At 40.1% G+C, this 27,917-nt stretch overlaps 2 protein-coding genes across 5 annotated transcripts in view; one reads left to right on the top strand and one right to left on the bottom strand.

Moving 5' to 3' along the window:
• Positions 1 to 23,652, top strand: GOLM1 (golgi membrane protein 1). Of its 3 annotated transcripts, none has more exons than XM_063129395.1 (10): positions 1 to 389; positions 9,744 to 9,891; positions 11,261 to 11,440; positions 15,253 to 15,307; positions 16,372 to 16,474; positions 17,810 to 17,948; positions 19,646 to 19,847; positions 20,821 to 21,138; positions 21,920 to 22,045; positions 22,374 to 23,652. In XM_063129395.1, the coding sequence occupies exons 2-10, from the start codon at positions 9,763 to 9,765 to the stop codon at positions 22,445 to 22,447; spliced, it is 1,326 nt and encodes a 441-aa protein (XP_062985465.1). In that variant the 5' UTR covers positions 1 to 389; positions 9,744 to 9,762; the 3' UTR covers positions 22,448 to 23,652. The 3 variants fall into 3 exon arrangements, with proteins under 3 accessions (XP_062985465.1, XP_062985464.1, XP_062985466.1); XM_063129394.1 differs by having other exon boundaries at positions 1 to 393; XM_063129396.1 differs by lacking the exon at positions 1 to 389 and adding an exon at positions 1,275 to 1,300 and having other exon boundaries at positions 9,752 to 9,891.
• Positions 23,653 to 23,753: 101 nt separating this feature from the next.
• The window catches only part of NAA35 (N-alpha-acetyltransferase 35, NatC auxiliary subunit), a 31,547-nt gene continuing 27,383 nt past the window's right edge, over positions 23,754 to 27,917 (bottom strand). For both annotated transcript variants that reach the window (XM_063129393.1, XM_063129392.1), the window contains exons 22-23: positions 25,726 to 25,806; positions 23,754 to 24,818 (exon numbers count right to left, since the gene is read on the bottom strand). In XM_063129393.1, the coding sequence (XP_062985463.1) occupies positions 24,759 to 24,818; positions 25,726 to 25,806 (141 nt within the window). In that variant the 3' untranslated portion in view covers positions 23,754 to 24,758. The remainder of the gene's footprint in view (positions 24,819 to 25,725; positions 25,807 to 27,917) is intronic.

Genomic DNA, 27,917 nt, shown 5'->3' with positions numbered 1-27,917 from the left:
GGGGTGGCTTCCTCCGGCTTCCTCACTGTCGCTCGCCTGCACTTCCTGCTCGCAGTGCCTTCTGCAGCACCAGCGGTAGTTTTGGCGCCAGCGCCTCTGGCTTTCTACGTCTTCCTCCTCGTCCTGGTGTGCCTGGTTTGGCTTTCCTGCAGCCGTCACTCCTCTTCTTATCCTTAGCCCAAATCCTCTGCTGCTGCTGCTGCTCCTAACGGAGGGCGGGGAGGTTTTGAAAGGCGCCGGGAGGAGAAAGCGAGGACAGAGCTTCCTCCTCCTCCTCCTCTACTTCTCCCCCCACCCCCGGGGGGGGGGTCGGAGGGAGAGACCTGCTGTGCCAGCCCAGAGGGAGAGCAGGCCTTGCAGCCGAGCAGGGCGCGCTGCGAGGGGCGAAGGTAGGTGAGTGCCTTTGATTGCAGTCGGTCCCCATGTCTGTCAGCCGAACCACCCTCGCTGCGTCGCTCTCCCCCTTTCCTCCTGCTGTTCGCCAGCCTTGCCTACTGAAGACCTTCTCCCTCCACTGTCTTTCTCCCCGCCCACCGCCATCTCTGACCTTCCTGTAGCGACCCTCTTGGCACCCAGTTCCTTGCTCTCCTAGGCAGCCCCTCCTCGGTCCTGTTCTTGAGAGGTTGCTATTGCTCCCCTTATGAAAAAGGGATGAGTTCTCTAGTCTCTTGAGGAGAAAGTGCTGAGAAAACGGAGACCTCCCTTGGTTTTTATTCCTCAGGGGAGCAGTGTGTGAGAGGGGCGCAGCTTACCTTTATTTAGTAATGTCTCCTTCTGTTCAAAATAGTAGTAGCTTCTCTTTATCTGCGCTCTCTTATCCGACAGAGCTTCTCCCTGCACCCCTTACCCCACACGATTATTGTGAAATACTCAGGTGTGAGTCTGTCTGCGACCTGCACCTGAGTATTTTTACAACAATCGTGTGTGTGGGCAGGAAGAAGCTCTGTCAGTCTTCTCTGGGATCAAGTCAGCAGCCTCTGACTTTCTGCCCATCTATGCAGCAAAACCCAATCCATGCCTAGCAAAATTATGGCTTTTAACTTGGGTTTGGTATTTGGCTTGAAAAGGTAAGCAGAAACTTCAGCTTGAGGTTGAAATCTGACATTTATAGGATGGGGTATAGCTCATGATGGTTGGAAAATTAAACTTGCTCAGTCATGGTTGCTATAAGAAGAGACCAATGTTGATGTTGGCGCTCTGACGGCAATATGGAAAGGCCAACGTAGCTTGTGTGTGGTATCTCTTTTCTTATGCTGGCTGAACAATTAATCACATAAATTCAACATAATCTCCAGTTCTGGTGAGCACATGTTTATGTGCTTCTATTAGCCCAGACCCAGTTATTCTCAAGTTGTTTCACTTGAGGGAATAGCTTTTGAGTAAGAGCCTGTGGTTTCCTCAATGTAAGCACTTTATCAATGATATACTTATTCAGTGCTTCAGGGGTTATGATGTTTATTCAAATTAGTATATTTTGGTGCTGTTATGAGGGGAGTGAAAATGTTTTGTGGAATACTAGTTATTAAAATATGTACAACATCAAAAACAACAACAACCAGTGGGGTATTTGAATTGCTTCCTCTTTGATCAGAATCATTTATCCAATGTATTATCCAATTCTGGGAAATTAGTCTTAACCAAAACTAAACTTCTGATTTTTCAGTTGGAATGCAAATAGGACAACCTAGCTGGGCTTATTTTAAATTATTGTTTTTAACCACCCCATCTCCACCCCACACCTTTTTTTTTTATTGCCGGAAGTCAATTTAACATCACTTTGTCTGTTCAGATGAACTAGTTTAACTTGCTTTGGTCAGGTTTTCTTTTGAGTATGTCATGTTTGTGTTGCAAACACTGAAAGTGTGTGGCTTTGTTGAATGAGTGGCTTATGTGTTCCTGTTTTAAAATGTCAATACATACTTTACTATCAAACTCAAAGCAATTGAAATGCAATACTTCAAATATGACACTAGCATTAGCTTTAAAATTACTGTTAGACAAGACAGATAGTTTCTTAAGAATTCAGCACTGTTTTATCCAGGGAAAAGTTAGCCACTTTAGAAAACAAATGTATTATCCAATAATACTTCAGTATTATTGTTATTGTGTGGGTTGCAGTCCACTTCCAATTTATTCCTAAGAAGCCCCTCTGGGGTTAATGAATTGCAGTATTGGAAAGACAATGTCAAATCAATATATATTTCAAATGAGTATCAAATATTAAGTGATATCTGGTGGTTTCCTTATTTGGGAAATTGTATTATACTGTGTTTTGCTGATGATAAAGTAAAATATATTTCACTATTTTCCCTTCTCGGATTTATGCACAATATATGTCAGCTGTCCAAAACCCACTTTATTTTCCTCTCCCCTATATATATACACAAACAGATCTATTCTGCCAAACTATGACAGGGACTTCATAGGACCTTATAAAGTTAAGATACCTTTAAATCACTCACAGTGCAATCCTATACATGGGGGGATCTACACTACTGCTTTTAAAGCGCTTTAAAGCACTTTGAAAACATTTTGAAACCTTTATATGCAGTGTGTCCTGGGCCCCAACAGTTGTCAAAACTGTTATAAAGCACTTTAAAGCGCTTTAAAGCAGTAGTGTAGATCCTGCCCATGTCTGCTCAGAATAAGCCCTATTAAGTTCAATAGGACTTACTCCTTTTGTGTATATGTATATGGGACTGCAACTTAAAAACTAAACTTCATACAGGTTATGACTTTAATTGTTGACAAGTTGACAATGAAAATATAATACTATTACGCAATGTATATTAGGATGCATTATTTTGCTTGAAAATGATGGGGAAATATAGTTGGTTTCAATGTGTGTGTTTTAATCTATTGGAACTATATGAAGGTTTTGATCCTAAAATAAGTTAGTTTAAGGATGTTCACAGCAGAAGATTTCCTGCCCAGCCCCATCCCATATTGTTTAGAAGTGCCTTTAACCCTCCAGAGAGGATTTTTGAGGAGGACAGATGACTGAGGAGGGACGGAACACATTCCTTCCTTGTAATTCCTTAAGTCTTAGGATCCAAGCCAAAGAATTATTATGTGTGTTTGTTTGCATGGTGCATAAATGGGTGTTGCATATCTAAAATAACATTTGTACTTTCCAGCATCATGGAAATAAAGTAACAGTAGCCTATCTAGAGACTGTGGGAAGAGGAAAATATGTCTTGGGAAGTAACAGTTGGGGATGTCTTGGGGAAGTTGGTGAAGGGAAAGCAAGAACAGCGGTGTACATGTACACTTGTGTGATCAGAACATTATAAGTTATGTAAATGTTTGATAAGTAGTACTTGACTTTATGTCTACTACTTCTCTAAGCTCTTACGATTAGACTGTATTATCTGATGTTTGGTTATAATAACAACCAGCCAACCAACAAAACAGGACATCACTGATAGAATAATCAGGCCTACCTAGTAGCATCTTTGGAAATATCAGAAGGCAAACATTTTTTAAAAGATAAGTGTAACAATCCTGTTTCAGTACACTTACAACTTCAGGTTCTCCATTTGTCAGAGCATCATCCAGTGGTGGTTGCAAAGCATGTTATAAATATTATTCATTAAATGTCCATTTATATTTTGTAAGGACACTTGAATGTTAAACAAATAGATAGTAAATTCTACTTCAGGGAGATCCTTGACTCCTCCCCAGTATTGTTTTTTTGGTATGTCTTTGCACTAGGAAATGGAAGCTTTGGGGCTAAGAAAAATGCAAAAAACAGGTGAAGTCTGAAAATGTGAAATTCAATAAAATGGTAAAATGCCCAATGTGTTTCAGTGAAAATGTTCTCCAAGGACATTGAAAGAGCAGCCTAATAAATAAATAATATATATTATATATAATATATTATATATATTATATAATATATACATTTAAATATCCTTTTTTTAAAAAAAAAACTTCATATGCATACAACATGCTTTAATGCAACAAATTCTAAATCTCAACAAATAATACAAACCAACATCAATCATATCTAACTTCTACAGAACTAGAACTTTTCATTACAGAACTAAAGCTTCCAAATTGTTCATTACAAAACTATTGATTTTATTATTATACATTGCTTTATATGGATAAATCCCCAAAAGAAAGTATAACTGATAACAAATATAATCTATTTACCCATGTTATATAAAAAGATAATTAAAAAGATGTAGGAATTTCAGATTGTTGTATATACACTACAAACCATTTTAGTCCATAAGAAACAATAAGATTAAAACAGTTCAAAAATAGTTGGTTCATGTTGTAAATCTGTGGAATGGAGTGTCTTCACAGTGCTGGGTTGGTGCCACCTCCCCCCTTAACTCTGCTTTCGTTCTCCCAAGGTGGCGTCAAGTAGTCCTGACACCAAGGAAGGAGTGCAGGGCTTCTAGGCGGTCACCTGAGCCCTGGAACCGCCACCCCTCTTCCTGGTGGAAGGCAACCAATCACTGGTCACCTTCCACCAGGCTCCACCCCCAGGTTGGCCCCAGATTGACGGTGGAGCAATGTTACATGGCGGAAGCATTGTGTTGACGACGCTCCTTTTGAAAAAGTTGGGGTAAATCCTAAACTTTTTCAAAACACAGCATCACAAGGAAGCCCCATAGTGGCTGCTAACCTGTGCCTACATCGTCTAACTGATGGGGCGCAGATCCACAGCCACCGCGGGACTTTCCCCACGTGTAGACAGCCAGTAGAGTTGCACCATTATCATGTACATAGGTTTTTTTTATAGTGTTCCAAGAAGTTATTTTGATGTATGAAAATGTATATAATACTTACATAATAAATAATATGGCTTGTTTATATTGTTCTTTCAGCACCCCAAAAACTGTTGAGCATCTTAACACTTAATTTTATTTCATATTTTTTTTGGTACCATTTTAGAAGCTTTGCCTCTCTTTCTGGTTGTTGTTGTATTTGCTGCTGCCCCCCTTTTTTCTTTTAACTCCCCTCTTCTTTGGGGCTAAGCAAACTTTTTTGTAGTTATTGCTTTGACTGCTCAATCTAAACTAGTGGGACAGTCCTGGGCATGTTTGTTCTTTTTCCATAGTTTCCCCCACCTCACAATTATTCTTCTGTTAACATTGTGGGCTCCCATGATCCTGTTCCCTTCCACTGCTTTTGAGCTCCATGTTCTTAATCTTAGGATACTAGTGCACACAGTATTGCATGCTTAGCACACCTGACCTACACCTATACAAATTGTGGCATCGTTTTTGAATATTACCAATACTACACAGAGTGTTTAAAAAAAGAACAGGAAATAGATTTTTGTAATTGTTTCCTACATATCAGCCAGTTAAGACTGACAGCTTGCAATCCAGAGAAAATGTCTCCAGTTTTAAAATTCCCAGTGCCATGGGAGAAGAGAGCCAAGACATATTGCTTCCTCCTACAGTTGTGTTCTTTGGTCTGACCCCTTTCCTTCCCTGCTGGTCTGAGCAGGAGTCAAAGCTGGAAAGAGACAAGAGAGTTAAATGAGCATGCACAGCAGGCAGGAAAGAAGGGTATATGACAAGATAGGGCGGGAATAGGTTGGAGTAGCCGTGTCTCCCTCTTACGTTGCATGGGGAAAAACACATTCCCTGGGTTGTGAACTGGCAACGCTGCATCCTGTTCCTTATGAAATGTTTGGCTTGGACATAAACTATTGACCTCTTTTTATTTGAACTAAACTAGAAATTCCAGTGAGTTCTCCCATGTATTATGTAGTTCCCATAAGATGGGGAGAGAAAAAATCATAGCAATTTAAATATCCATTCTTGGCTTGAGTCTTCCTGTTTAATGATTCAGCATGTGCTTAACAGTCCTGCCCTGCCTTCTTTCCTAATATATGGAAATTGTGCCTCTAGGGAAGGACTTTCAGGTTTTCATTGTAGGAGCTCAAGCAAGTCATCTGTAAGCAATGTCTTCTAGCTTTTTGCTTTCGGCGATACACTTTGATATATTTTTAGATAATTCATCAGACAAATAACATTTATTTGGGGCAGTGATTCTTTCAGATATAATCTACAGCATGCAGCAGACAAGTAGAATTGACTTGCAGTATATTTTATTGTTGTTAGGTTTGTCTAACTTGCAGTTAAAGTAATAGAGAAAATTTGCTTTCTGCTCTATACCATTGGCTCAATAAAGTTCATAGGATGAATATATAGATATAGATATAAGGGTTTTGTGTTTTTATGTGCTTGCATAAACATATGCAAAACAATGTGTTCTTTAAAAAAAAGTCTCCTTAATTTGTGTTCACTTAAATGACTGAGAAATTAAACAGGTCTTACTTGGAAGACTCTTAGTGCTGGCTTTGATAGAGCTGGGAGCAATAATTGGGAGCCATATCTCTTCTTGCCTTCCCCTTTCACATTTAACAGAGTATTACCAAGGTCCTGCTTTGGATATAGGGATTCCTTTGGAACTTAGGAGAAGATAGTGATAACCAACATCCTAAACTTGGGAGGTTAGATCCTCACTGACTAAGCTGTTCAGGGATCAGCCTATCTTCAAACATAGCATGGTTCCCTCTAGATGCTTTACTACCAGGTGGCAACAAGGGCCTTCTCAGTGGTGGCCCCCGACTATGGAATGAGCTTCCCACTGAGACCTGCCTGGTGCTGACACTGTTGTCATTTTTGGTGCCAGGCAGAGACCACCCTCTACTTCCAGGCATTTATTGGTATATGATGAGACGTCTATGTCTGCTGTTTCAGACCAAGTCTGTTAGGAAAAACATCATTTATTTAAATTGTTTTTACCTGTTTACATTGTTTTAATTTTTCTTTGTTAAAATTTAGACTATTTTTATTATGTTGTATTTTGTATTTTTATGAATTGTTGTAAACCATCCATTTCATCACCAGTAAAAAGGAGGAGGATGTCATGGTGTAAACACCTCTTCGTTGTTGTCTATGGTTGTTTTGACTTTAGCAACTGAGACATTCCTGCCTTTGCTGAAAATAGTTGAATGAGAAAGCAAATACATGCTCACCCTCTTAGTTTTCTCCTGTACCCCTGGCTAAAGTTGCGCCAATTAGGGATTACGATGCTTGCAAAAACCACACAATGACCCTGATCCTGACTTTGTGCAGGCAGTTTTCCATTGCTAGATAGTATTGATTTTCAAGGTATGTAGGGTGCCAGGCTATTTTGGTTGTATAAAATAAATCCATCCTATTAATCTGTGCTTGGAATCTTGACTTTCTAACCCTGATGTACTTCACATCCAGTAATCTGCCTGCTTTGTAGGAGGCGGTCAGTTACCTTCTATATCACCTGTATCTTTTCAACTGTGTTCAAGAGCAGCCCCAATTGTTGAGGCAGGGTGTAGTCTAGTTTTGAATTACAGAGGTATATGCACAACTATTGCCAGGAGTGGATCTACACAGAGTCGTCAGGGCACCCTGAAGGCACTTGCGTGCGGCTCCAGGGCGCCCCGAAACTCCTAGTGTAGATAGAGGCAGCGGAGGAGGAGGAGGCGGTGGCGGCCCCGCATCGCCCCTCGCGGGGATGGGGCGAAAAGTTTCCGGGCTCTCCGGCCGCATCTTTGCCGCCGCCGCCGCCGCTCACCTCCACCGTTGTAATTCTGTTTTTCTTTGCCTCCCACGTCTCTGGGAAAGGAAGCGCAGGCTGCGCAGTGACGGCGGGAGAGCAGGAGGCCGCGGGTGGAGGATGTGCTCCGCTGCAACCCTCTCCATCGCTGAGTCGACGAAGAGGGAGGAAGGGAGGAGGCAGCGAAGGGACCCCCCCCCCCCCGCCTGGGGTGGACACGCTGGAGAAAAAGGTGGCGAGAAGGAGAGGTCAGGCTAACCCCAGGCCGGAGAGCCCGGAAACTTTTCGCCCCATCCCCGCGAAGGGCAATGCGGGGCCGCCTCTTCCTCCTCCTCCTCCACCTCTATCTACACTAGGAGTTTCGGGGCGCCCTGGAGCCGCACGCAAGCACCTTCAGGGCGCCCCGACGACTCTGTGTAAATTTAATCCAGGTCTGCATCCATGAGGAAAAGAAATCAGCCTTTTGCACATGTTCAAAGGCACACCTGTCTGAAGACCCATATAAAACAGAATGGCTAAAATGTCTCTGGCTCGTAAAGGTCACATTGAATCTGTTTATTTAATCCAAGCTTTATTAATTTCATTGAGGCATGTGCTAACTCAACCCTCCTCATTTGTTACTTGTAAGTGTGTATTTACGCAAAATAACTGGCTGGAGTATTTAAGCCAATTGTAAATACTGTTTGCACTGAAGGTTGCAGTGGGAAGTTGCAGTAAGGGCTTCTCTTTTGAAAAGGTACAATAATAGAACTTCTGCACTCTAACATAGGGTTTCATTCTCCACTGCAGAGTACAGCTGCTTGAGATGTAGAAAGTGGAGCTGAGGAGAACTCTGGAATATCTCTTAACCACAACCCAATGTATTTCTGAGAGAAAATAGCATGCTATACTCCTTTCCTTGAAACATTTTTGAGAAATTTAATATATAGTAATGCTATTTTCTAAATAACTCCTCCGGAAGTATCCAATGCTTGATTTCTTCATGTTCATTTGAATGTATCCTTGGACAACATAGTGGTCTCCATTTCTTACAGGATTAAGCAATTATTGGTGAAGTGGAAGTTTGTTCAAGTGGAAGCTGCTGGCAGTTATCTTTCTCGGAACTTGGAACTTCCATAGAAGGCCGCAGTTCCGAGAAATGTCGCTAGATGGCGCCGAGGGCAAAAACTATAACTGGCTTGGAGGAGCAGTCTGGGCTTTTATACATAGAGATAGGCTCAGTTCAGACAGCACATTTCTGAATGGTGGTGTTAGAACTCCACGGTGGAGTTTTAACACCACCATTGAGAAATGTGTTGACTGGCGGGAAAACTCCACGCAACAGCGGAGTTTTTTTGGAAAACACTCCATGCAGAATGTCTGTCAATTGTTAATGCTAGAAGCCCTCTGTCTGGAAGGACTCTGAAAATCCGCTAAGGAGGTAAAGATGGAATATTTATTTAAAATATTTATATACTGCCCTTCATTATCAAATCACAGGGTGATATAGGCCATTGGTAGATCAGGCCAATATCCCGGGGTCGTCCTGGGATCATCCCTGTACATCCAAATGACACACAGAGGAACCCGGGAGCAGGCAAGGACAACCCCTCCATTTGCCTGGGATAATCCTTAGGTCTAGCTAAGGCCATACAAAATTCATTAAAACCACAATAAGGATAAAATACAAGGATAAAAATGAACAAACAAAAAATCTGCTAAGCTAGGTACAGCTATGAATAGCTGCACAACGTCTTTTGATTTGTAGCACTAACAGTCATCCATCTTGAAGTACCCTGTGGTCCTACACACACTTACGTGGGAGTCAAGTCACAGTGAGGCTTGTTTTTGAGTAGACATAGGACTACACTCTATGGTAACCACTTTCCATTGTCGTGTTTCACCATAATCTTAACGGTTTACTTTAATAATTATTCACTAAAGTTAATGGGAGAAGCAGCATAAAACTAATGGCAAATGGCGTTTACAGAATATTTCTTTTGTAATACAAGTGATATTCTTGTTTATCCATCAGCTATTCTAACGTTAGAAAACTGGAATTTATAAGCAGATTTATGTGTTGAAATCAACAGGGCTGAACAAAGAAGTACATCTGTATTACATTTTGACTCTAGTATAACTAGGAAATTTACAAGTTCACTGAAAGGAAATGTAAATATGTCTTTTTTTTTAAGACCAACAGAAATTTATATAATGGTGGGACTGGGAAATAGTCGTCGTGGAATGAAGTCTCCACCCCTTCTAGTCGCTGCACTTGTGGCTTGTATAATTGTTCTGGGATTCAATTACTGGATTGCAAGTTCCCGCAGTGTTGATTTGCAGGTATGGCTCTTGTATTGGTTTTCGAACTGATTGAATCAGCAAAGATGTTTTTCTTCAGAATTGCACTTAATGCTTCAAGTTTAAAAAGCACTTTAGGGCTTCTAATCTTTATCCCTGACAGATATTTGGATGTTGGCCATGAAAACAAACAGGGAAAGAAAAGGAAAGGGCTTGGAATAGGACTGTAACTGCAGTAGTTAAATACTGCATCCTGTTCAACCAGGAAGTTCTGTAGCTTTATGCTGCCATTGTTGCCTGACAGTTATAACACTTTAAGACTATTTTCTGTTTGTCTCTGTGCATGAGCTCCATCACACCTACTTTTTTTCCTGGTATGCACCCGTGATTTTCAATAGTGCGGCAAGCGCTGGTCCCTTTCACAATGTTGTTTGCTCTCCTGCTATTGTGTCTGCCCCACCCTGCCCCTTCTCTTTCCCTCTCCAGTTCATTAGTTCTTGTTGGGTGATGGACGTGGTTGCCTTCCCCCACTCCTTCGCTCTGTTTTTGTTTTCTAGTGTTTTACCAACTCAGTGTTTAATCTGCGCTGTTTCTGTGGACAATGGGGGGGGGCAGCAAAAGTCTGTTCGTTCAACCGACAGACTCAGCAAGGTGGAGGAGAACTTCCCTGCCCTCCTCTTTCATCAGCAGGACCATCCCCAACAAAAGCAACATAGCATGAGGATGGCAATACACGGGAACAGAAGGATGTTTTTATTTCGCATGGAGAAAATAAATCGCACTTTCCCCGCTCTAGAAAAGGATGGAAAAGGGAGGGGAAGAGGCGAGACAACTGCAGAACAGGGCTGCTGCCATATGAGTGTCATGGGGCAAAACAATAAACAAGGCAGGACGACAGTGTGATAAAATGCTGGTGTGATGGAGCTCTATATGCATGTGTCCACAGAAGCAGTCCTGCTGCTGAAGTTGAAACTGACTGTTTTAAAAGTATGTTAAATTCATCATCCAGATGCCACCGCCTCTAATTTCTATCCTACTTCCTACTAACAGCACATGATTGCCCCCGTGCTTCTTGCCCACCCTGTGTTTTTGCTGCTCTTCCTGCTAACAGCACGCAAGTCCTTCTGTCCCTGCCCCTAGCTCACCAGTTTTCTTCACAGTTGCTGCATTGATTAGCAATATGCCCAGTGATATTTTTTCATACCATTCACCCTCCACCTATGTTCTTAAATTCTGTGATATCACAGCAATTTAGCCAGTGGCTTAGGGAGGTCTTCTTGTGTAGATCAAGAAGTAAACCTAGTTTTGCTTTCTGCAAGCACAGAATGGAAACATAATCTGATTACATGTATATTCCAGGAAGATTTCTTTAGACTTCCTTTTCCTAATTTTTGCATCTGCTGTTCTTTAGAATCGTATAATGGAACTGGAAAGCAGAGTCCGCAGGGCAGCAGCGGAAAGAGGTGCTGTAGAACTAAAAAAAAATGAATTCCAAGGAGAGCTAAAAAAACAGAGGGAGCAGATTGACAAAATCCAGTCCATGCATAATTTCCAGTTGGAAAGTACCAACAAAATTCACAGGGATGAGAAGGTAGGAGCATTTTTCTTCTAGCTTTTACCCTGGGCCTCACTGTGCAATTCGTCTTCATGCAAAACTGTAGAGGAAGGAACCTTAACAAATTCAGAAGCATACATCTAGTATTGGGTAGCATAAACATGCAGCTTTTGGGTGCAGGGGAATATAGGGAGAAAATTGATGTGCTGTAAAAAATGGCATGGTAGTCCATGATACTAACAAAATCCAAAATTGCAAGAGATGTGAAATGGTTGTACTTGTGGACTTAAGAGTTTCCATTTACTGACAAATCAAATTAACAGTCTGAGTACTGGTAAATGGCAATTCTTCCACAATGGAAATACTTTCTTAGGGCATTTGGGCAGTTTTTAGGTAGTTCAGTCATAGCTGTGACACTATCCTAGGAAAACCACAGCAACAGGAAACTCCGTAAAAGGGTGTATCCAGATCTATGTAATTTTAGCAGTGAGTATGCTGTGGAAGTGCAATTGCCATACAATTGTAGACATACAATCCTCTTTAATGAATCAGTCTCAGGAAAAGCTGTTCTACTGTTTTGCTGAAAGGGTACTGGCTGGCTCTTGTATCAATCAAGAAGCCACCTCCTTCCTTCCTTGGAGTGGTTTTTCAAGTGCAAAACAAACATTTGATTAAATAATTGTGTATAGCAGCCTGTCTGAAGCAGGGGGAGATAAATGAATAATAGCGGGCAGGAACAATTGATCTGGAGTCTGTACACATCTCTTTTGAGGAGCAGCAAAAAACGCTGAACCAACTCTATATGCAGCCAAAGAGACGTGACATCACAGTGGGAACCGTTGTTCCTTCTGCAATAAACCTCTAAAGATCAGAAAATGGAAATGTGGTTATGGTGTTGAAGAGTTAATGTAAAAACAGGGAATCTCTTCAGCTTCAATTCACTGAAACATGATGGCCCATGGAGATAATGAGAAAATATTGATTTACTGAAAAACATATTTCATTTTGTCATGAAATTATTGTCTTATTGGCTGTGTTCGGACAACACGATAGTCAACGGTGGGGTAATAATCAACTTGACAGTTGTTTATCTAGGGGGTACTCCCCACACAACATGATAATAATCAACTGCGGTGTGGATTAGGATCAATGTTGAGCTGACTACTGTCCACGCGGAGTTGACTCACTCATCGCCTGCCCTCTCTCTCCTCCTTAGTCTTCCTGCTAGCATCCCATCAACCATTGCTGCCGAAAACCTATCCTGCCAGCTGGACTAGAGCAGCATCTACCACTTTGACCACTCTTGCCTTGCAATTATGTGGCTAAGGAAATAACCTGTTTGTACACCAACACCTTAATATATTTGAAAGCCTTTTGTTTTGCTGGAATCATTAAGGGTCTAATTTCAGCAAGAATTTAGTATACTGTGTAACTCCTTCTATGGTAGTTCAGCTTACCTGGCATCTGCCATTCTATGAGAGATCCGCTATTTTCTTGCAGAGCCCTAGGCCTCTGTAAGCAAGGAAGTGCCTGGGAGGGCTGCACTTCCCGGGACCCAGGAACAGTGGGCACATGTGTCCTCACTACTGCTGCAATGACCTGCTTCTCGGTTCAATCGCTGCCTCTTTGGCGCATTCTCACCCATTCTTTGTTGCAAGCGTCCACTTCTCTTCTCGACACAATCGCCTGCTGTCACCGTAATCCAGGATACTCCAGTGACCCTGGAGGGAACCCGCACTGCTTTCTCCGAGAGCTGCTCACTTCCTTTACCAGAGTAGGTGGCTCTCGAGGGACGCAGGCAGCTGCAAGGCACCAGCGGAACGTGCAGGGATACCTCCGGGGTCACTGTAGTATTCTGGCTTGCAGCGGCAGTGGGCAATCATGCTGATGAGCGATTATGGCAGCTGCAGCAGCAAGGACACGTGTGCCCACCATTCCTGAGCTGGAAGTTGGGTGATAATATTTTCTGTTTTTCATAAGCCTTGTCTCTGTTTATTTTGATGTTTTAACAATGTAAACTGATTTGTGCTTATGAAAAAGGCATATCCAAGTGTTTTAAACAAAAATCCTATGAGGCAAGAGCAAATGTGTGCAAACATGAGTAGTAAAAGTAAGTTTGGTTGGAGGTAGTGTAAAAGAGGATTTTATCTTAAGATTCCAATGCCCCCCCCCCCAATGTGTTCAACCTTTCCTTGATAAGCTTCTGATAATCTTTGGGTTGGCTGACTGCATCTTTCCCTTTATTTTTATTTTTAAATAGAAGGATGTTATTTTTTGTGAAATAGAAGAATTTTCTATTTTGGAGAAAGATTGAAATATTTAGGCTAGTAACAAAAATAGAAAAGCAATTACATATCACATTGAAAGATTTAGGCCTTAGCTAGACCTAAGGTTTATCCCGGGATCATCCCTGTTCATGTGAATGACACACAGGGGATCCCGGGAGCAGGCAGGGACGATCCTGGGATAAACCTTAGGTCTAGCTAAGGCCGTAGATTAATGGGGTTTTGGCCCGTCAAGCATAAATCCATCCTGAACTGTTTCTAGACAGTTTGGATAATGTGGATAAAGAACACCAGATTCTACTGCCGTCAGTAAACCAGGGCAGTGATGTGACCAGCACCAATACTGAGTTCCCCTGTCCCTGATGGGTATGGAGACCATTTTCAGCTCCCAATTCACAAGAATGTCAAAAAAAAAATTGTCTACTGCTTTTTCTAAGTTTCCTTTAGTCTCAAATACACGATATGTAGTAGAAGAACCAGAGGGCACCAAATCCCAGCCTCATGATCACTGGCATCTCTGCCTAGGCCCCATCTACGTTCTGAGAGTTCATGATATATTACACATTTTTGAAGGGGTTTTCCCCTCCCCCCTGCAGCCTAGAAACTCAGAATCTGGTTTTAAAATTAAAAATGTGGTTCTCAGGATGCAGTTTCTGCATCTGATATAGAATTCTACATTTGCACAGTAGTCCAGCATAGCCCAGATAATAATAAATGGTTATACACAGGCTCTGACACATGTGTGCTACTTTCCCCCCATGAAGTAGTTTATACATTCTAAATTGGTTGTCTAGATCATTTTTCATAGATTTTCTTTCCCTGGGAAATTTCTAGCAGGCAATGTTATACCATCTGCCTGCCAGCTGGATCAAGATATATGCACAGCTAGTAACAGTTCTGTTTTGTTAGCTGATATCTGAGCACTAGCTATAATAAAATAATCTGTTCACCCCACTTTTTTTTTTACATAAACATGGGGTTGTGGTAAAATTAACCCCCACCCCTTTTAAGAAGAGGATAAAAGGAGAACTAATACAATATGCTTTCTGTATTTGCCAATTTTCCCATTTGCCTGCATTAACTTTGTGAAGGTTTAACTGCATTAAGTTCAGCAGAGTTTGTAACAAATGCCCCAATGCCCCAAATTTCATGTTTATTTGTGAGGATTATTTAACTTTACATACAATTTTTAGCCTGGTGTTTAAGTTGAGATAGTTTAAGGAAAGATCTTCATGTCTAAGTATAAAGATATAAGTACAATAAAGATGTATACAGATATACATATTGATGATTGATACTATGAAGGAACAAGAGTGCGTACCCAAAGGAAAAAGTACTGGTGGAAACAGTTCTAATGATCTATATACGTTTTCTGTAATTTTTCCTTGTACTATTTTACCCTGAGATGATGAGGATCAAGAGAGGAACTAACCCACTTTTTGTTTTCTTCAAAACCTAATCAACCTATTCACACTTCGTCATACTTGGAGTAGACCCACTAAAGTCGAAACTGAAGTCTGAATCCAACCCATAATTTTTAATCACTCAATTTCTTTCTTTTAGGAAATGCTATTGAATAACATCACAATAAATGATAGAACGATCCAGAATCTTCAAGGTAAAAATAAAGCACAGGGAGGGGAAGGGAATAATCATGAGGAAACCAGGATGATAGAAAGGGTTAACTCTTCTTCTCCCCCACTCCCCCATGCCATGGTTTTAGTCTAAACTCTATGGCTACTTTTTTGAAACTAAGATATGGTTCTCTAACATCTTATCAAGTTTAGTTCTAATGTATTTTAGGCCCTCAGTTTAGTTCTAATGTATTTTAGTTCTACAGTAGTGGTTCAAAATATGAGCTGTGAAGAAAATGCTATATCAATAAATAAGAATTCTTATTTAATCAGAGCCTGGAGATGGATGACTGGAATAAAAAATCACCAAGTTACAAACATTACTGATTTGTGAAGGACTTCAACCATTAGTTGGTTGTAAGAGGTATATTAGTAGCTTAAATCCACATAACTCATGGGGAAATTGCTGGTAGGAATAGGAAATTCTGAATCATAGGCTGCTGGATTTCAGAGTAGAAGCAGTTATTACTATATAAAGATTTCAAGGTTTGTGTTGAAGGGAGAGTGGTGGAGGGGAATGTAGTTTATAGTAATGTCTATTTGATGAATACTCTCCCAGCATCAATTAACTTTTTCTGGTGCCAAAAAATAAAACAAGGCAAGTGAAGTTCTTAGGGAGATGCTTCAAAAGACTGGGGAGAAAAGAAACCTGGACCTGCACTCTTCTTATCTCATAGGCTGATTTGGATAAATCTGTGCAGGGGCAGGTGGACAGATTATCCTCCTGGCAACAGGGAGTTGGGAAGGTAGCCTCTTGATACATTCCAATTATGTTTCTAAGGCTGCAGTCCTAAAAACACTCACTAGTGAGTAAGCCCTATTGAAGATAGTGGGATTTACTTTGGAGTAAACAGGATTGTTCTGCATAGGTTGCAAAGACTGGACAGAACCAGAGTTTTAATGTAATTACTGTGGGTCATTCTTCTTCTTGGTGAAAGAAATAAGAACATCCTTTCTCACTCCTTGTCTATATTTCCGCTCCCCCAAATGTTGTATTTTTTGTTTTGTTTCCCTATTAACAACATTATCAACATTAATTTTGACCCAGAACACTTCAAAAAACTACAGGAGGAATATGGAAAGCTTCAACAGGATGTATTTAGGTTTCAGAAAAACCAAACTAACCTTCAGAAGAAATTTACATATGACATGTAAGTTTGCACAAGTTGGGAGTGTGTATTATAAATAATGTTGGAGTATCACATTAAGTTGTCCTGCTGATGGAACGGCTTCCTTCACGGGACTTGGGACAATTACCCCTCACTCCTATGTGCCCTCCGAATCTGCTCCAGAGGGTTGGGGACAATGTGGACCAAATTTTGAAAGAAGGAAGAAGAAATAGAGGAGAAGGTCCCACCGTACACATGGACGTTCATTTGTACGACATTGGATTTTGCCCACTATGACCGTAACCCAGGTTGTTCATGTTAAGTTTGAATCTGAATACGTTACCTATACTGAAGTCAATGGGATTCAATGAGGGTCTTCTGCCAGCCCCCTGTATGCGAGGCCAGCTCTGGCAGCCCTGGTGTATGCTCTGCTCCTACCACTAGTGGCCATGATGTAGTGTTTGCAGGGTCAAACCCCAAAACAAATGGAAATCCTCGTGTTCCCTTCCAGAAACAAGGTTTTGTTCCCTTCCAGAAACAAGCAGGTCTGGCTTTCCCCCAGAAGCGCTACATCGTAGTTGCCAGTGGCAGGGGCTGGCTGCGCATGGAATGCCAGCCATTGGATCCTGCCATCCATCTGCAATCCTCTACATACTTACTTGGGAGTAACTCCTGTTAAAGTCAATGAGGCTTTCTGCTGAGTAGAAATGTACAGGATTGTGCTATTGATCTCTTGCATTATTGACTTATGAATCCAGGCATTTAGCTATGGTATTCTACCTACCTACAAATCAAAACTGCAAGGGGTTATATGATTTATCCAAAAACTTAAGGATATTTCTATCTGACCTTACCTACTTCTCTAAAATTTGAAAGCTGAGTGCAAGAGTAGAAACATTAAGTCCAAGGGAGAACATAGGTACTTTTTAAAGGGGTTGATCTTGTTGGTGAAAATAGGCCTATGCATGTGACTGTAGAAGTGAATTGCAGTCCCCCAGCCATGTATAGCAGCCCACCAACTGCTCAATAAACCCTCTGTTCTTGCTAATCTCTTCTGGGCTGCAAAAACAGGATGGGGGTATCAAATATCTGGTAGGCCACAGTACGTAGCTGGCCTGCTATTTTTAGTTTATTTATTTATTACATTTATATCCTGCCTTTCCTTCAATGAGCTCATGACAGCACACATAGTTCTCCCTGCCCCAATTTTGTCCTCAGAACACCAAAGTCACTCATTTAACTTCATAGCTGGGTAGAGATTTGAATCTGGCCCTCCTCAGTCCTAGTTCAACACTTAACCACTATTCCACACTGGCTTGATGGATTACAACTTGTGCAGACACATTTGAACAGCTCTATTCTGTTCTTTGGTTCAAGGAATCAGTGTATCAGTCAGATGAATGAACTGAAAGAACAATGTGAAGAAAGGATAGAAAAAATCTCAAAGAAAGGTAGTGAGATACCAGAAGAAAAAGAGAAGAAAGGCATTTCATATATATCAGAGAAAAATTATCAAGTAAGATTTTAAATTTCTTTTTAGAGGGGTAATTTTTCCGCAGACAGCTTATTTCGCTCATTCAGCTCATCATTCAGAACACTATATCAGGGTCAGCAACTATATTTGCAGATGGTCAATCATAGGAAGAAGGTGATGGCTGATGAACTAAAATTCTTCTTTCTCCTGTCTCCACTTTTTGCATGCATATTCTTTCTGATTGCTGCTGCCTCAAACCTCAACTTGTTGGAATTTCTGTATGCTCATCTAAGATCTGGAGTGCTGTAAGGTCCCAGTCCAGTGGATTATGTTAAGGTGCAGCAGCAAATATAGTCACTGCACCACTGTAATGGAAGTGCAGGGCAGTATCTCAGAAGTGGAGGACCTTATTTGTTTTCTTACTCACATCTAGAATCAGTTTAGCAGGGATCTTTACTATTTTCCAAGCAGAAGCCGCTTTGGTTCCACAATCTGCCACCAAGGGCACTTAGGGGCATTTCCTGCATGGGTGGGTGGGGGCAGCTTTACCATCCTCTCGTCAGGTAGCAACGATGTGCCCTGTACTTGACTTGAGGCCTTTTTGGACCTTTCCTCACCATTCCCTCTAATGACCAGGAAGGCAAATTCCAAGTTCACTTGGTCTTTGGATTGGGAGATATCTTTTTCTTACCATTGAGAGAATGCTCTTCTCAGTGCTGCATAATGTCCCGGTGCAGGCCCATGTTGCTCTCTCTCTCTCTCTCTCTCTCTCTCTCGCATGCACACGCAGTTGTGGCTTCACAGTGTACCACTGCAGCTAGCCAATCACATTTGTCTTCCCCAATAGAGCAAATTGGTTGCACCTGCCATTTTCCTGTTCTTCTGACTCCCCCTCCCAAAAGCCACCTCTGCTGGCCCATATCACAGCAACCAGCCCCACTGCTAAGGCAAAAAAGGCAAACCTAGGGACAGAGAAAGGAGGGGTGAGGGCAGAGAGCTGCACTTGAGGTGGTTGGAAGCCACAAGTGGCCCTTGGGCCTTACAGTGAAGAGCACTACAGTATAGTGATGTACAGGCATCTGGAGGTCCTGCAGGCATAACTGGGTCATGCAAAAGTGGGAGCAGTGCTGTAGTGGAGCCAGGGCTCATAAGGATGCAGGGCCAACTTTTTTTATTAACAGGGATGCTGACATCATCAGCTACCCTCCTCAGAATTCCCTGTACCTAGTTGCAATCTTCACAGTAGCTGTGGGTGGGGAAACGAATTTTCCCAGCAACAATATATTGTTCCTTATTGTAGTGCAAAGTATTTTGGGTGGTGTGTTGAGTTCAGATTCTGCCAGGTCCAAGTCATCAATCAGGTTATCAAAATGAAACAAGCCACTTGTGCCAAAAGATGACAGTTTATTGATGGGAAATGGATGCAGAATATATACACATGCATGTTGACCGTGCAGTGAAATAGGTGTATTGGATGCATGTGGATACACACAGCGAAATAGATGCTTGTAGCTACATTTCAGACATAGTAGTCTGCATTTTTATACCTTGATGCATGAAGCAGCCATGAGAAAGGGAGGTACCTACCTGATTTTCAGTTCTCCTGTAACTACCAAGGGCTTTCTTTTAGTTTTGCCATTTGTCAGTATTTTTTTTAAAAAAAAAATCATAAAAGCAGAATATTCTTCTGGGTTGATGAATCATATAGGTGTGCTGTTGCTGGTTTGTTTGTTTCAAAGGTTAGTATTCAGATGTCAACATTTGGACCGCTGGAGTCCCAGCAGAATGACTTGACAAAACAAGGTAGTGAACCTCAAAAAACTCACAGAAATGTACCTCAAGAAAATCTCCACATTTCTGATGATTCGTTGAAACTAGAAACATCAAAATCAACACCCATCATGAAAAATGTAGCAGAATTGGATTATCACAGAAAAAAAGGTAATATAGCAACAAAGATGACCAATCATTTTTGATCCTGTCATCAGACTTCAACGTGGAACTGTTATTTCATGAGATGGACTTGCATTATGACATTGTAACATATTTCCCCATGTGTTAATAGCTAATTATTATGGAATTATTTCTCATTAATTATTGGTTGATAAAGTGTACACTTTTCAGTGTGGATGTTTAAACATTATTCAAATAGCTATATTAGGATCCCAAAAATTCCATGAATAACACGTATCTGACACAAGGTTGTGACTTGGGCTGAAAATGAAATCTCTGTGGAAGGTGAAGTCTGGATCCAACTCATATTGACAGTTAGCAAGGTTAGAAATGTAGCTTAATTCCTGATGTGATCCTGGCCAGCAGGAGGATGGAATGTGCTCTCTGCTTGTTTTTCCCATTAAATTTACAAGGTATTTCATTAGTGCAAAAAATATGCCAGCTAATGATAGAGATGTTGGGACAGATCAGTGTGAGGCTGAGGTGGAAAAGCTTCTCCCATATTTGCCTAGTAGGCCATTTTCTTTTTGCTCTTTCTTATACAATGTTTTGAAAGAATTTCCCCCAGGTCATCCTTTGGGTAACATGTGGCCCTCCAGATGCTGGACTGCAACTCCCATCATCCCTCACCATTGCCTATGGTGTCATGAGCTGCTGGGAGCTGCTGACAACATCTAGAAGGCCACACTTTCCCCACTGCCAGTCTACAGAACTTGGAACAGCCTGATAAGCCTATTCAGTAACTGACTTGGTCGGATAACATCTTTTAAAAATTTTTTAATGTCTTTCTGTAACACATCAATTGTAGGCCCCACAAATGGAAGAAACATGAATTTTTTAATGTTAATTTCCATTTTCTGGTATGTCAGGGAAGGAAAAGTAGTTTGTTACATTTGAAATGCTTGATCTTGTTATCAGAATGCTTCTTCCCTAATTGTAGTTTTCGAATTACTTACATAAGGGACAGATGATATTGTTGCTATCAGTAAAGAGGAACCTCAGAAAGAAGAACATCCGATTGAAAAGGACCATCTGCAAATATCTTCTAAGCCCAGCACAAATCATAAAGAACTGCCCCGAGATCCAGGCATAGAAGAGAATCCATATGAGGGGATTAGAAATGTTCTTGAAGAAGTTGCAGTAGAAAGGCAGACTGGCAAATTTCCAGGCCCTGTGGGCCATCAGAATACCAACCAAGCAAAAGCTGATGATGAAGAAATTGAACGAGAGCAGCTCTTAAATGATGATCTGCAGCAGGACGACCAGGAGACCAGTAAAGGTGATTAGTATAAAGGCTCAACCGCTGTCCATGTGCTGTACCTGAATTGCCAAATTTAAATCATTGCCGAACATGCAAAACACATCCAACAACTGTAGTTCAGCATCTTCTGTATTCATGAAAATAATATTTATATTGTAAGCTGCTAACATATGCATTTGTTTTGAGATATTTTGGATGTGGCATTCAGTGCCAAACAAGCTTCCATACCTACTTATAATAACTTAGTAATCAATGAGGAAATTCAATGCAAAACATTTACTTAATACAATCTGGATGTATACTATTCTCTCACTACATCTTTAACAATCTTATTTAGAAAAAATATTTTTTAAAAACCTTTATCAGAGTCCCTTATTAGTTATTGCTTTAAAGGTGTTGCAATTTGCAAGCTTCGTTGAGTGATACTGAGGGAGAGGTCTGGATACAGTAAGCAATATGCTACACATGCAGAACTCCCTTTACTGCACTGGTTTAGTACCATGATTCCTGTACTTCTATTCCTTTCTAAAAAAGACTTAGGGACCCACCCTGTACAGTACTGCTGGTTCAGAGTAAGGCTCCGCTAAACACTCTAGTGTTTTAGGGCTTCATAAAACATCTCTGTGTGAACATTAACATGTAAAGACTTATTGCATGACATTGGCCTGATTGCATTGAGACTGCTCATTAATTAAATCTAATTTGCAGAAAGAGCTCAATGTGAACATAGCCGAAATAACCGTTTGAAATCCTAGAATGTTGCTGCAGCAAAAGTATTTTTTTGGATTTCTCTTTGCAGGTGAATTTGAAATCAAAAGTGTGAATCAGGATAACAAAGGAGTAGACTACAATTTAGATATGAATGAGGCAGAATCTGAAACAGATAAACAAGCTGCCCTTGTGAATCACGAAAATAACTTCAATGGTAAAACCTTATTTTCTGAATTTTTTGCATTGCTTGAGCAGATAAGTTTTAGAATGCCTCAAACTATTTTGTAACATGGTTCTTCTGAGGTTTGAGTAGTGCTGTGACTTTGCAATTTTTTCTTTATGTTGATTTGGCAGTACGGAAAGAAGTCACACATTAGCTGATATTGCTTCATGCAGGGAAAGCTTTACAAGTGAAAGAATTCTGCCACAACTTAAAACAGACAGGCATAACATCCATGTATAAATATTCTGATGGGCTTATCCATCATCCCAATGCTTTCAGTATATTTAGAATATCATTAAATGTTTTCTCTTTTTTTCAGCCCAGAATCTTGAAAATCCCAACATGCAAAACCACTTATTTAAGCTTGGTGAAGAACATCAACAGAAGCTGTGAATGAGTTCAGTGACTCTTGTAAAAACTAATAATGCTGAGCCAAGCCTATCTCCTCGAGGCTTGAAAAATTCAACTGGAATTGATCACTATTAGGATTTATTTAAATCAGTTTCAACCTCTGTTAAGAACTTGCCTCCTGCCTTCTTAAGTAATAAGGTGGTATTGCACCAATGAACTGAGCTATGATAAGTGTTTCAAGAGGAAGCAATTATTATTATTATTATTGTACATGGAATGTGTACCTAGTTCTTCAGCTACCTAGTCTGGTTTGCCTTCTTGAACTATGACAAGAACTCAGATGCGAGTTGCACTGCCACAAAAACTGGAATGGTTACTTAAACAGACATTACCTTTAGAGATGCTCCGGCACTCCCCATGCTCATACCTCTTTCCATGTACTGCTGATTCTCATTTTACAAAGCAAGTGAACTTAGAGAATGGGTTTTATACTTATTTCAGATAGCAATTTCCTCTTAAAAGAAGATATTCTAGGTTTTCCCCCCTATAATATTATTTGGAGGTTAATCTTATTTAATGCAGTGGCTCTTGCTTCCAAGTAAATATGCATAAGACTGAGCTGGCTGTGTATTTCTCTCATCTATTCAAGCAGTATATTCTCTATTTGAACAGCAGGACTCAGTAAAAACATTTACTATATGTAGTGGAAGCACTCCTGGATTTCTGTGAAGCAGATTTTAAAAACTCTGTGAAGTTCTTACATAAAAGAATAACTGGCCATCTGTTTATGATATTACTGCAACTTGAATACATGGATGGGGAAGATGAATCTACAAGACCGAAATGTGTTTGCTGCTTCATACCAAGCAATGCATCCATCCTATCACGTAGGAAAGAGCATGGTGCTAAACTAGTACAAATATTGGAAAGCACTTCACCCCTAATAATTTCAGAAATATGTCCTGGTACCTAAAGTTAACAAGGACATAATGAATGTGCAACAAATTTGTTGTACCTGAGAAGAAAGTTTCAATAATTACTTCAATGTTTTGTCAAATTTAACAAAATACTTTTGTTAATGAAAACGAAAACATTTTCAACTCTGTTACATAATATTGGCTTCATTTTGATTACTTTAATAAAACTGGAAAACCTATTAAGATCAATGATGAATCAATGGGTTTACAAGATTTTACTAATCTGGTTGATAGCACCCTATTCGCCAATAAAATAGTGCACTCAGTGTACTACAATGTGTGTCTCGATTTTTCTGTCTGATTTACTCTTATTTAAGCAATCAAATAGTCAACATTATTTTTTTTAAAAAATGAAATTTTAAACATTTCCAGCAAACTAACTGTTTTGTTTATTTGCATAGACATATTCTTAGATATAATGGTGCTGCTTAGATTCATGTGATACTAAATACTTCATATGTGCTATTTCTACCTTATATTTTTTTAAAAATCCTAAACTGTATTATGTCTCAAACCAAATATTAAAACAATTCATAAAACATTTAGCTGATCAAAGAGGAAGTAGGTAAATGTGGTCTTAGCGTTTAAGAAAATGCCAGTGCAGAGCAGACTTTTAAATGAGCACAGAAAAGTAACCACGTATAGGAGGAACCTGCCAAAAGAATCCCAAAGCAGTGCAAAACGTTTAATGATGCCTATAAAAGGCAGTATAAAAAGTCCCAACGACTAAACCAAAAGACAAAAATAAATGTGAACCCTTCCCAGTCTAACTGAAATAATCATAGGTAAGAGCTCAACCTCAGCTTCTTTAAAAAGTTTTGATTCACCTAATGTGTCATCCAAAATTAATGCCTGGTCAACCTGCAGGACTGAAGGGAGTGGTGGTGGCATTTTTGTAATACTTGTAAGCTAAGAAACTTTGATAGGTGTTCCTATACAAACATGAGTACCACAAACCGTATATTTTAGTTTGTTTTGTTTAGAGCTTGAATTCTGCTTTTACTCACCAATGCATATCAAAACATAACAGTTCCCTTATTGCATTGTACTTTCAAAGTGGTCAAGAATGTTTACAAATGTTCAAACACCATTCATAAAAATGATTTATAGGTAAATCTTCAATAAAATCAAAACATACAATGCTTTAACAATGTAGTTGATAAAATCAGTTCCAGCGGTAGTACATTACACAAACCACTTTAAAACAGCAGTTGTCTTTCAGGCTATGTAAGGAAGTCAGAATAAAGTTCCTCCCAATACAACAGTACTTTTGTCCAAGAGCACCATGTCCCTTTTGAGCTCAGTATAAAAGAGTTTACCCAAGGTAACTCTGTTATGCAAATTAAAGTTCATCTGTTGTCCTAACACCTTGCCTTTCAAACAAGCTTCACTACTGGGAAGTATCTGTGAGGGGAGAAGTCAAATTCTGGAGGAACCTAGAAAAAGAAAAGAAAAGTTAAAATAGTTAGTTAAAATATAAATGACTAAACTAGAGAATTAAAATTCTTTAATTCCGGTTACTGCTCTAAAATACCAAGAGGGTGAGAAAACCCCCAAAGATAAATTCTGACTATGTGGGGAAAATGCTCTATCATCTAATGCAAAATCTCTAACAGGCACAATCTTCACAGTTATAGAGGTTAAGCTAAGACTAGAGATGTCCCAGACAGAATTTGGCAGAGAATTTGTGCTTCCAACCCCAGCAGAATTGTACCAGAACAGACCAAAACTTAATGAGAATCCGATAACTGCCTTTTACATGGCATTTACTAACAGAATCTCTGTATAGGGAACATACCCTATCAGTGTGAAATGGTGTGTTTGTTTTGACATAATTGAAACTAGAATGCCACATTGCTCTAAGACACATTAGACTAGAAACTATATAAGTTGTGCATCCCTGTTGTATCCACAAAAAGAGACTCTACTCTTACCTCCATTACTCCTCTCTTAGATTCTAACTCTAATTTTGCTCTCAAGGTAATAGCAAATAGCTAATACTTTTCCCCATATACTAAGAGTTTCAAAAGCTAACTCAAATTTTCCCAATCCGATAGCAATGTATTAGCCATGTCTAGTTATTGTACCCAGTGGAATCTCCTTTTGAATAAACATATTTAAAATTATTATATTTAATTATTAGCAACCTGCCACACCAATGTAGTTTTGTATCAACTGTTTTTATTGGAATTATCTATCAGTTATCAGCATGCCATTAAAGTATACAAATTAGACATAGCTCCACTAGCTTTTGATATATTTGCAATATGTCTACTCATTTTTTATAGACTCCAATGTTATATTTCAACAACAGTAATTTTAATTAAGCTGCAATTTGCTTACTTTAGAATCCTTTTTGTGACCTCCAGCCAGCAACTTCATAACCACAATATTGGGTTTAGCAACTTTAAGGATTCGGTTGACCTAGACAGAAATATTCAAGTTTCATATAGTTTGTAGACAAGGGGAAAAGTTAATATTAATAGACCAATAACACTGAATACTTAATTCAATGCAACACTTGAAGTAGTTACTGTATTAAGACGTTTATAAAGAAGCAAAATGTTCTTTTGCATTCAGTACTTATTAAGTCATTTCTAAGCCACCAAAATGTTCTTTACATAAACACCAACACTGGTTCTAAGGGATGATTAGAATAAATCCAAACTGATAAAGTGGTTTACAACAATAGGAATATTCCAGTTCACAGTAAAGTCTCATTAAAGTCAGTGAGACTTAAGCATGGTGAACACTGTGCTGGGTTATAGGCAATAGTTTTTAAAAGCTGTATTTTTTTAAAAAAAAATTGCTTTTCCCTATAGAGATGGGTGCCCTCAGACAAGGTTATAAAGGCAGCGGATCATAGATGGTAGAATTGGAAGGGGCCTATAAGGCCATCAAATTCAACCCTTTCCTCAATGCAGAAATCCACCTTAAAGGATATCTGACAGATGGCTGTCCAGCGGGAGAGCCCACAACCTCCCTAGGTACCGTATTTCTTCGATTGTAAGACGCCATCGATTGTAAGACGCACACTAATTTCAGTACCACCAACAGAAAAAAAAACCCTAAGACACACCCGCGATTCTAAGATGCAGCCCATTTTTAGAGATGTTTATATTGGGAAAAAAAGTGCATCTTAGGTTAATTGTTTCCGTTGATATATTGCTCTTAGGTTAATTGTTTCCGTTGATATATTGCTCTAACAGGAAGTTTTCCCTGATGTCCAGCTGGAATCTGACTTCCTGTAACTTGAGCCCATTAATCTGTGTCCTGCACTCTGGGAGGATCAAGAAGAGATCTTGGCCCTCCTCTGTGTGATAACCTTTTAAGTATTTATCTCGTCCCCCCTCAATCTTCTCTTCTCCAAGCTAACCATGTCCAGTTCTTTTAGTCTCTCCTCATAGGGCTTTGCCTGATCATCCTGGTTGCCCTTCTCTGAACACGCTCCAGCTTGTCTGCGTCCTTCTTGAATTGTGGAGCCCAGAACTGGACCCAACACTCAAGATGAGGCGTAACCAGTGCTGAATAGAGAGGAACCAGTACTGAATAGAGAGGAAAAGTGATTTGGGAGCTATACTTCTATTAATGCAGCCCAAGATAGCATTTGCTTTTTTTGCAGCCACATCACACTGTTGGCTCATATTCAGCTTGTGATCTACAACAATTCCAAGATCCTTCTCACTTATAGTATTGCTGAGCCAAGTATCCCCCATCTTGTAACTGTGAATTTGGTTTCTTTTTCCCAGATGTAGAACTTGGCATTTATACCTATTAAATTTCATTCTGTTGTTTTCAGCCCAGCGCTTCAGCCTATCAAAAACACTTTGAAGTTTGTTTCTTTCTTCCAAGGTATTAGCTATCCTTCCCAATTTTGTGTCATCTGCAAATTTGATCAGCGTTCCCTGTACCTCCTCATCCAAGTTATTAATACATTTTTGAAGAGCACTGGGCCCAGGACTGAGCCCTGCGGTACCCTGCTTGTTACCTCCCCCAAGTTTGAGAAGATACCATTGATAAGCTCTCTTTGAATCCGATTCTGTAGCCAACTGTGAATCCACCTAATAGTTGTTCCATCTAGCCCACGGTTGCACAGTTGATAGCCTTGGGACAGCTAATCAACTGTTAGGAAACAGTGGTGAATGGACAGACACCTAACTAGCTTGACACAGCTCAGACAATCTAGAAAGACATGTACAAAGTGCCATCCACATAGAGGAAGTCTAAAGGGAGCTGTCCTCAGTGCTGAACTACAACACCAGTGTAATCATTGTTCTCCAATTAGAAGTGCTACTAGAATAGTAAACTCTTGCTGAAGTTAGGAGGAAAGTGGTATTTATAAATGCAGTTAAATCCTGCAAAACAAAGAACCCAAGACATTGTTTCCCAGCCAGACCAAACAGCCACCCCCACTCCATTAGTTTGGGTAATATTTTGAATATAGAATCAAGGGCTGCATTCAGACAACATGATAGTCAACAATGGGGTAATAATCAACTCAACATGTTTATCTAGGGGGTACTCCCCACACAACA

This window comes from Elgaria multicarinata, chromosome 6 (assembly GCF_023053635.1).
Source record: "Elgaria multicarinata webbii isolate HBS135686 ecotype San Diego chromosome 6, rElgMul1.1.pri, whole genome shotgun sequence".
Classification (NCBI taxonomy): domain Eukaryota; kingdom Metazoa; phylum Chordata; class Lepidosauria; order Squamata; family Anguidae; genus Elgaria; species Elgaria multicarinata.
The sequence above is the reverse complement of the archived record's forward strand: the minus strand, read 5'-3'. Positions and strand labels throughout refer to the sequence as shown.

Bases quoted from the DNA above. Each gene is read 5' to 3' on its own strand.
- GOLM1 (XM_063129395.1), top strand. From the start codon at position 9,763: ATGGTGGGACTGGGAAATAGTCGTCGTGGAATGAAGTCTCCACCCCTT. The intron at 9,892-11,260 runs GTATGGCTCTTG...GCTGTTCTTTAG, and splicing joins CCCGCAGTGTTGATTTGCAG to AATCGTATAATGGAACTGGA. The intron at 19,848-20,820 runs GTAATATAGCAA...TACTTACATAAG, and splicing joins GGATTATCACAGAAAAAAAG to GGACAGATGATATTGTTGCT.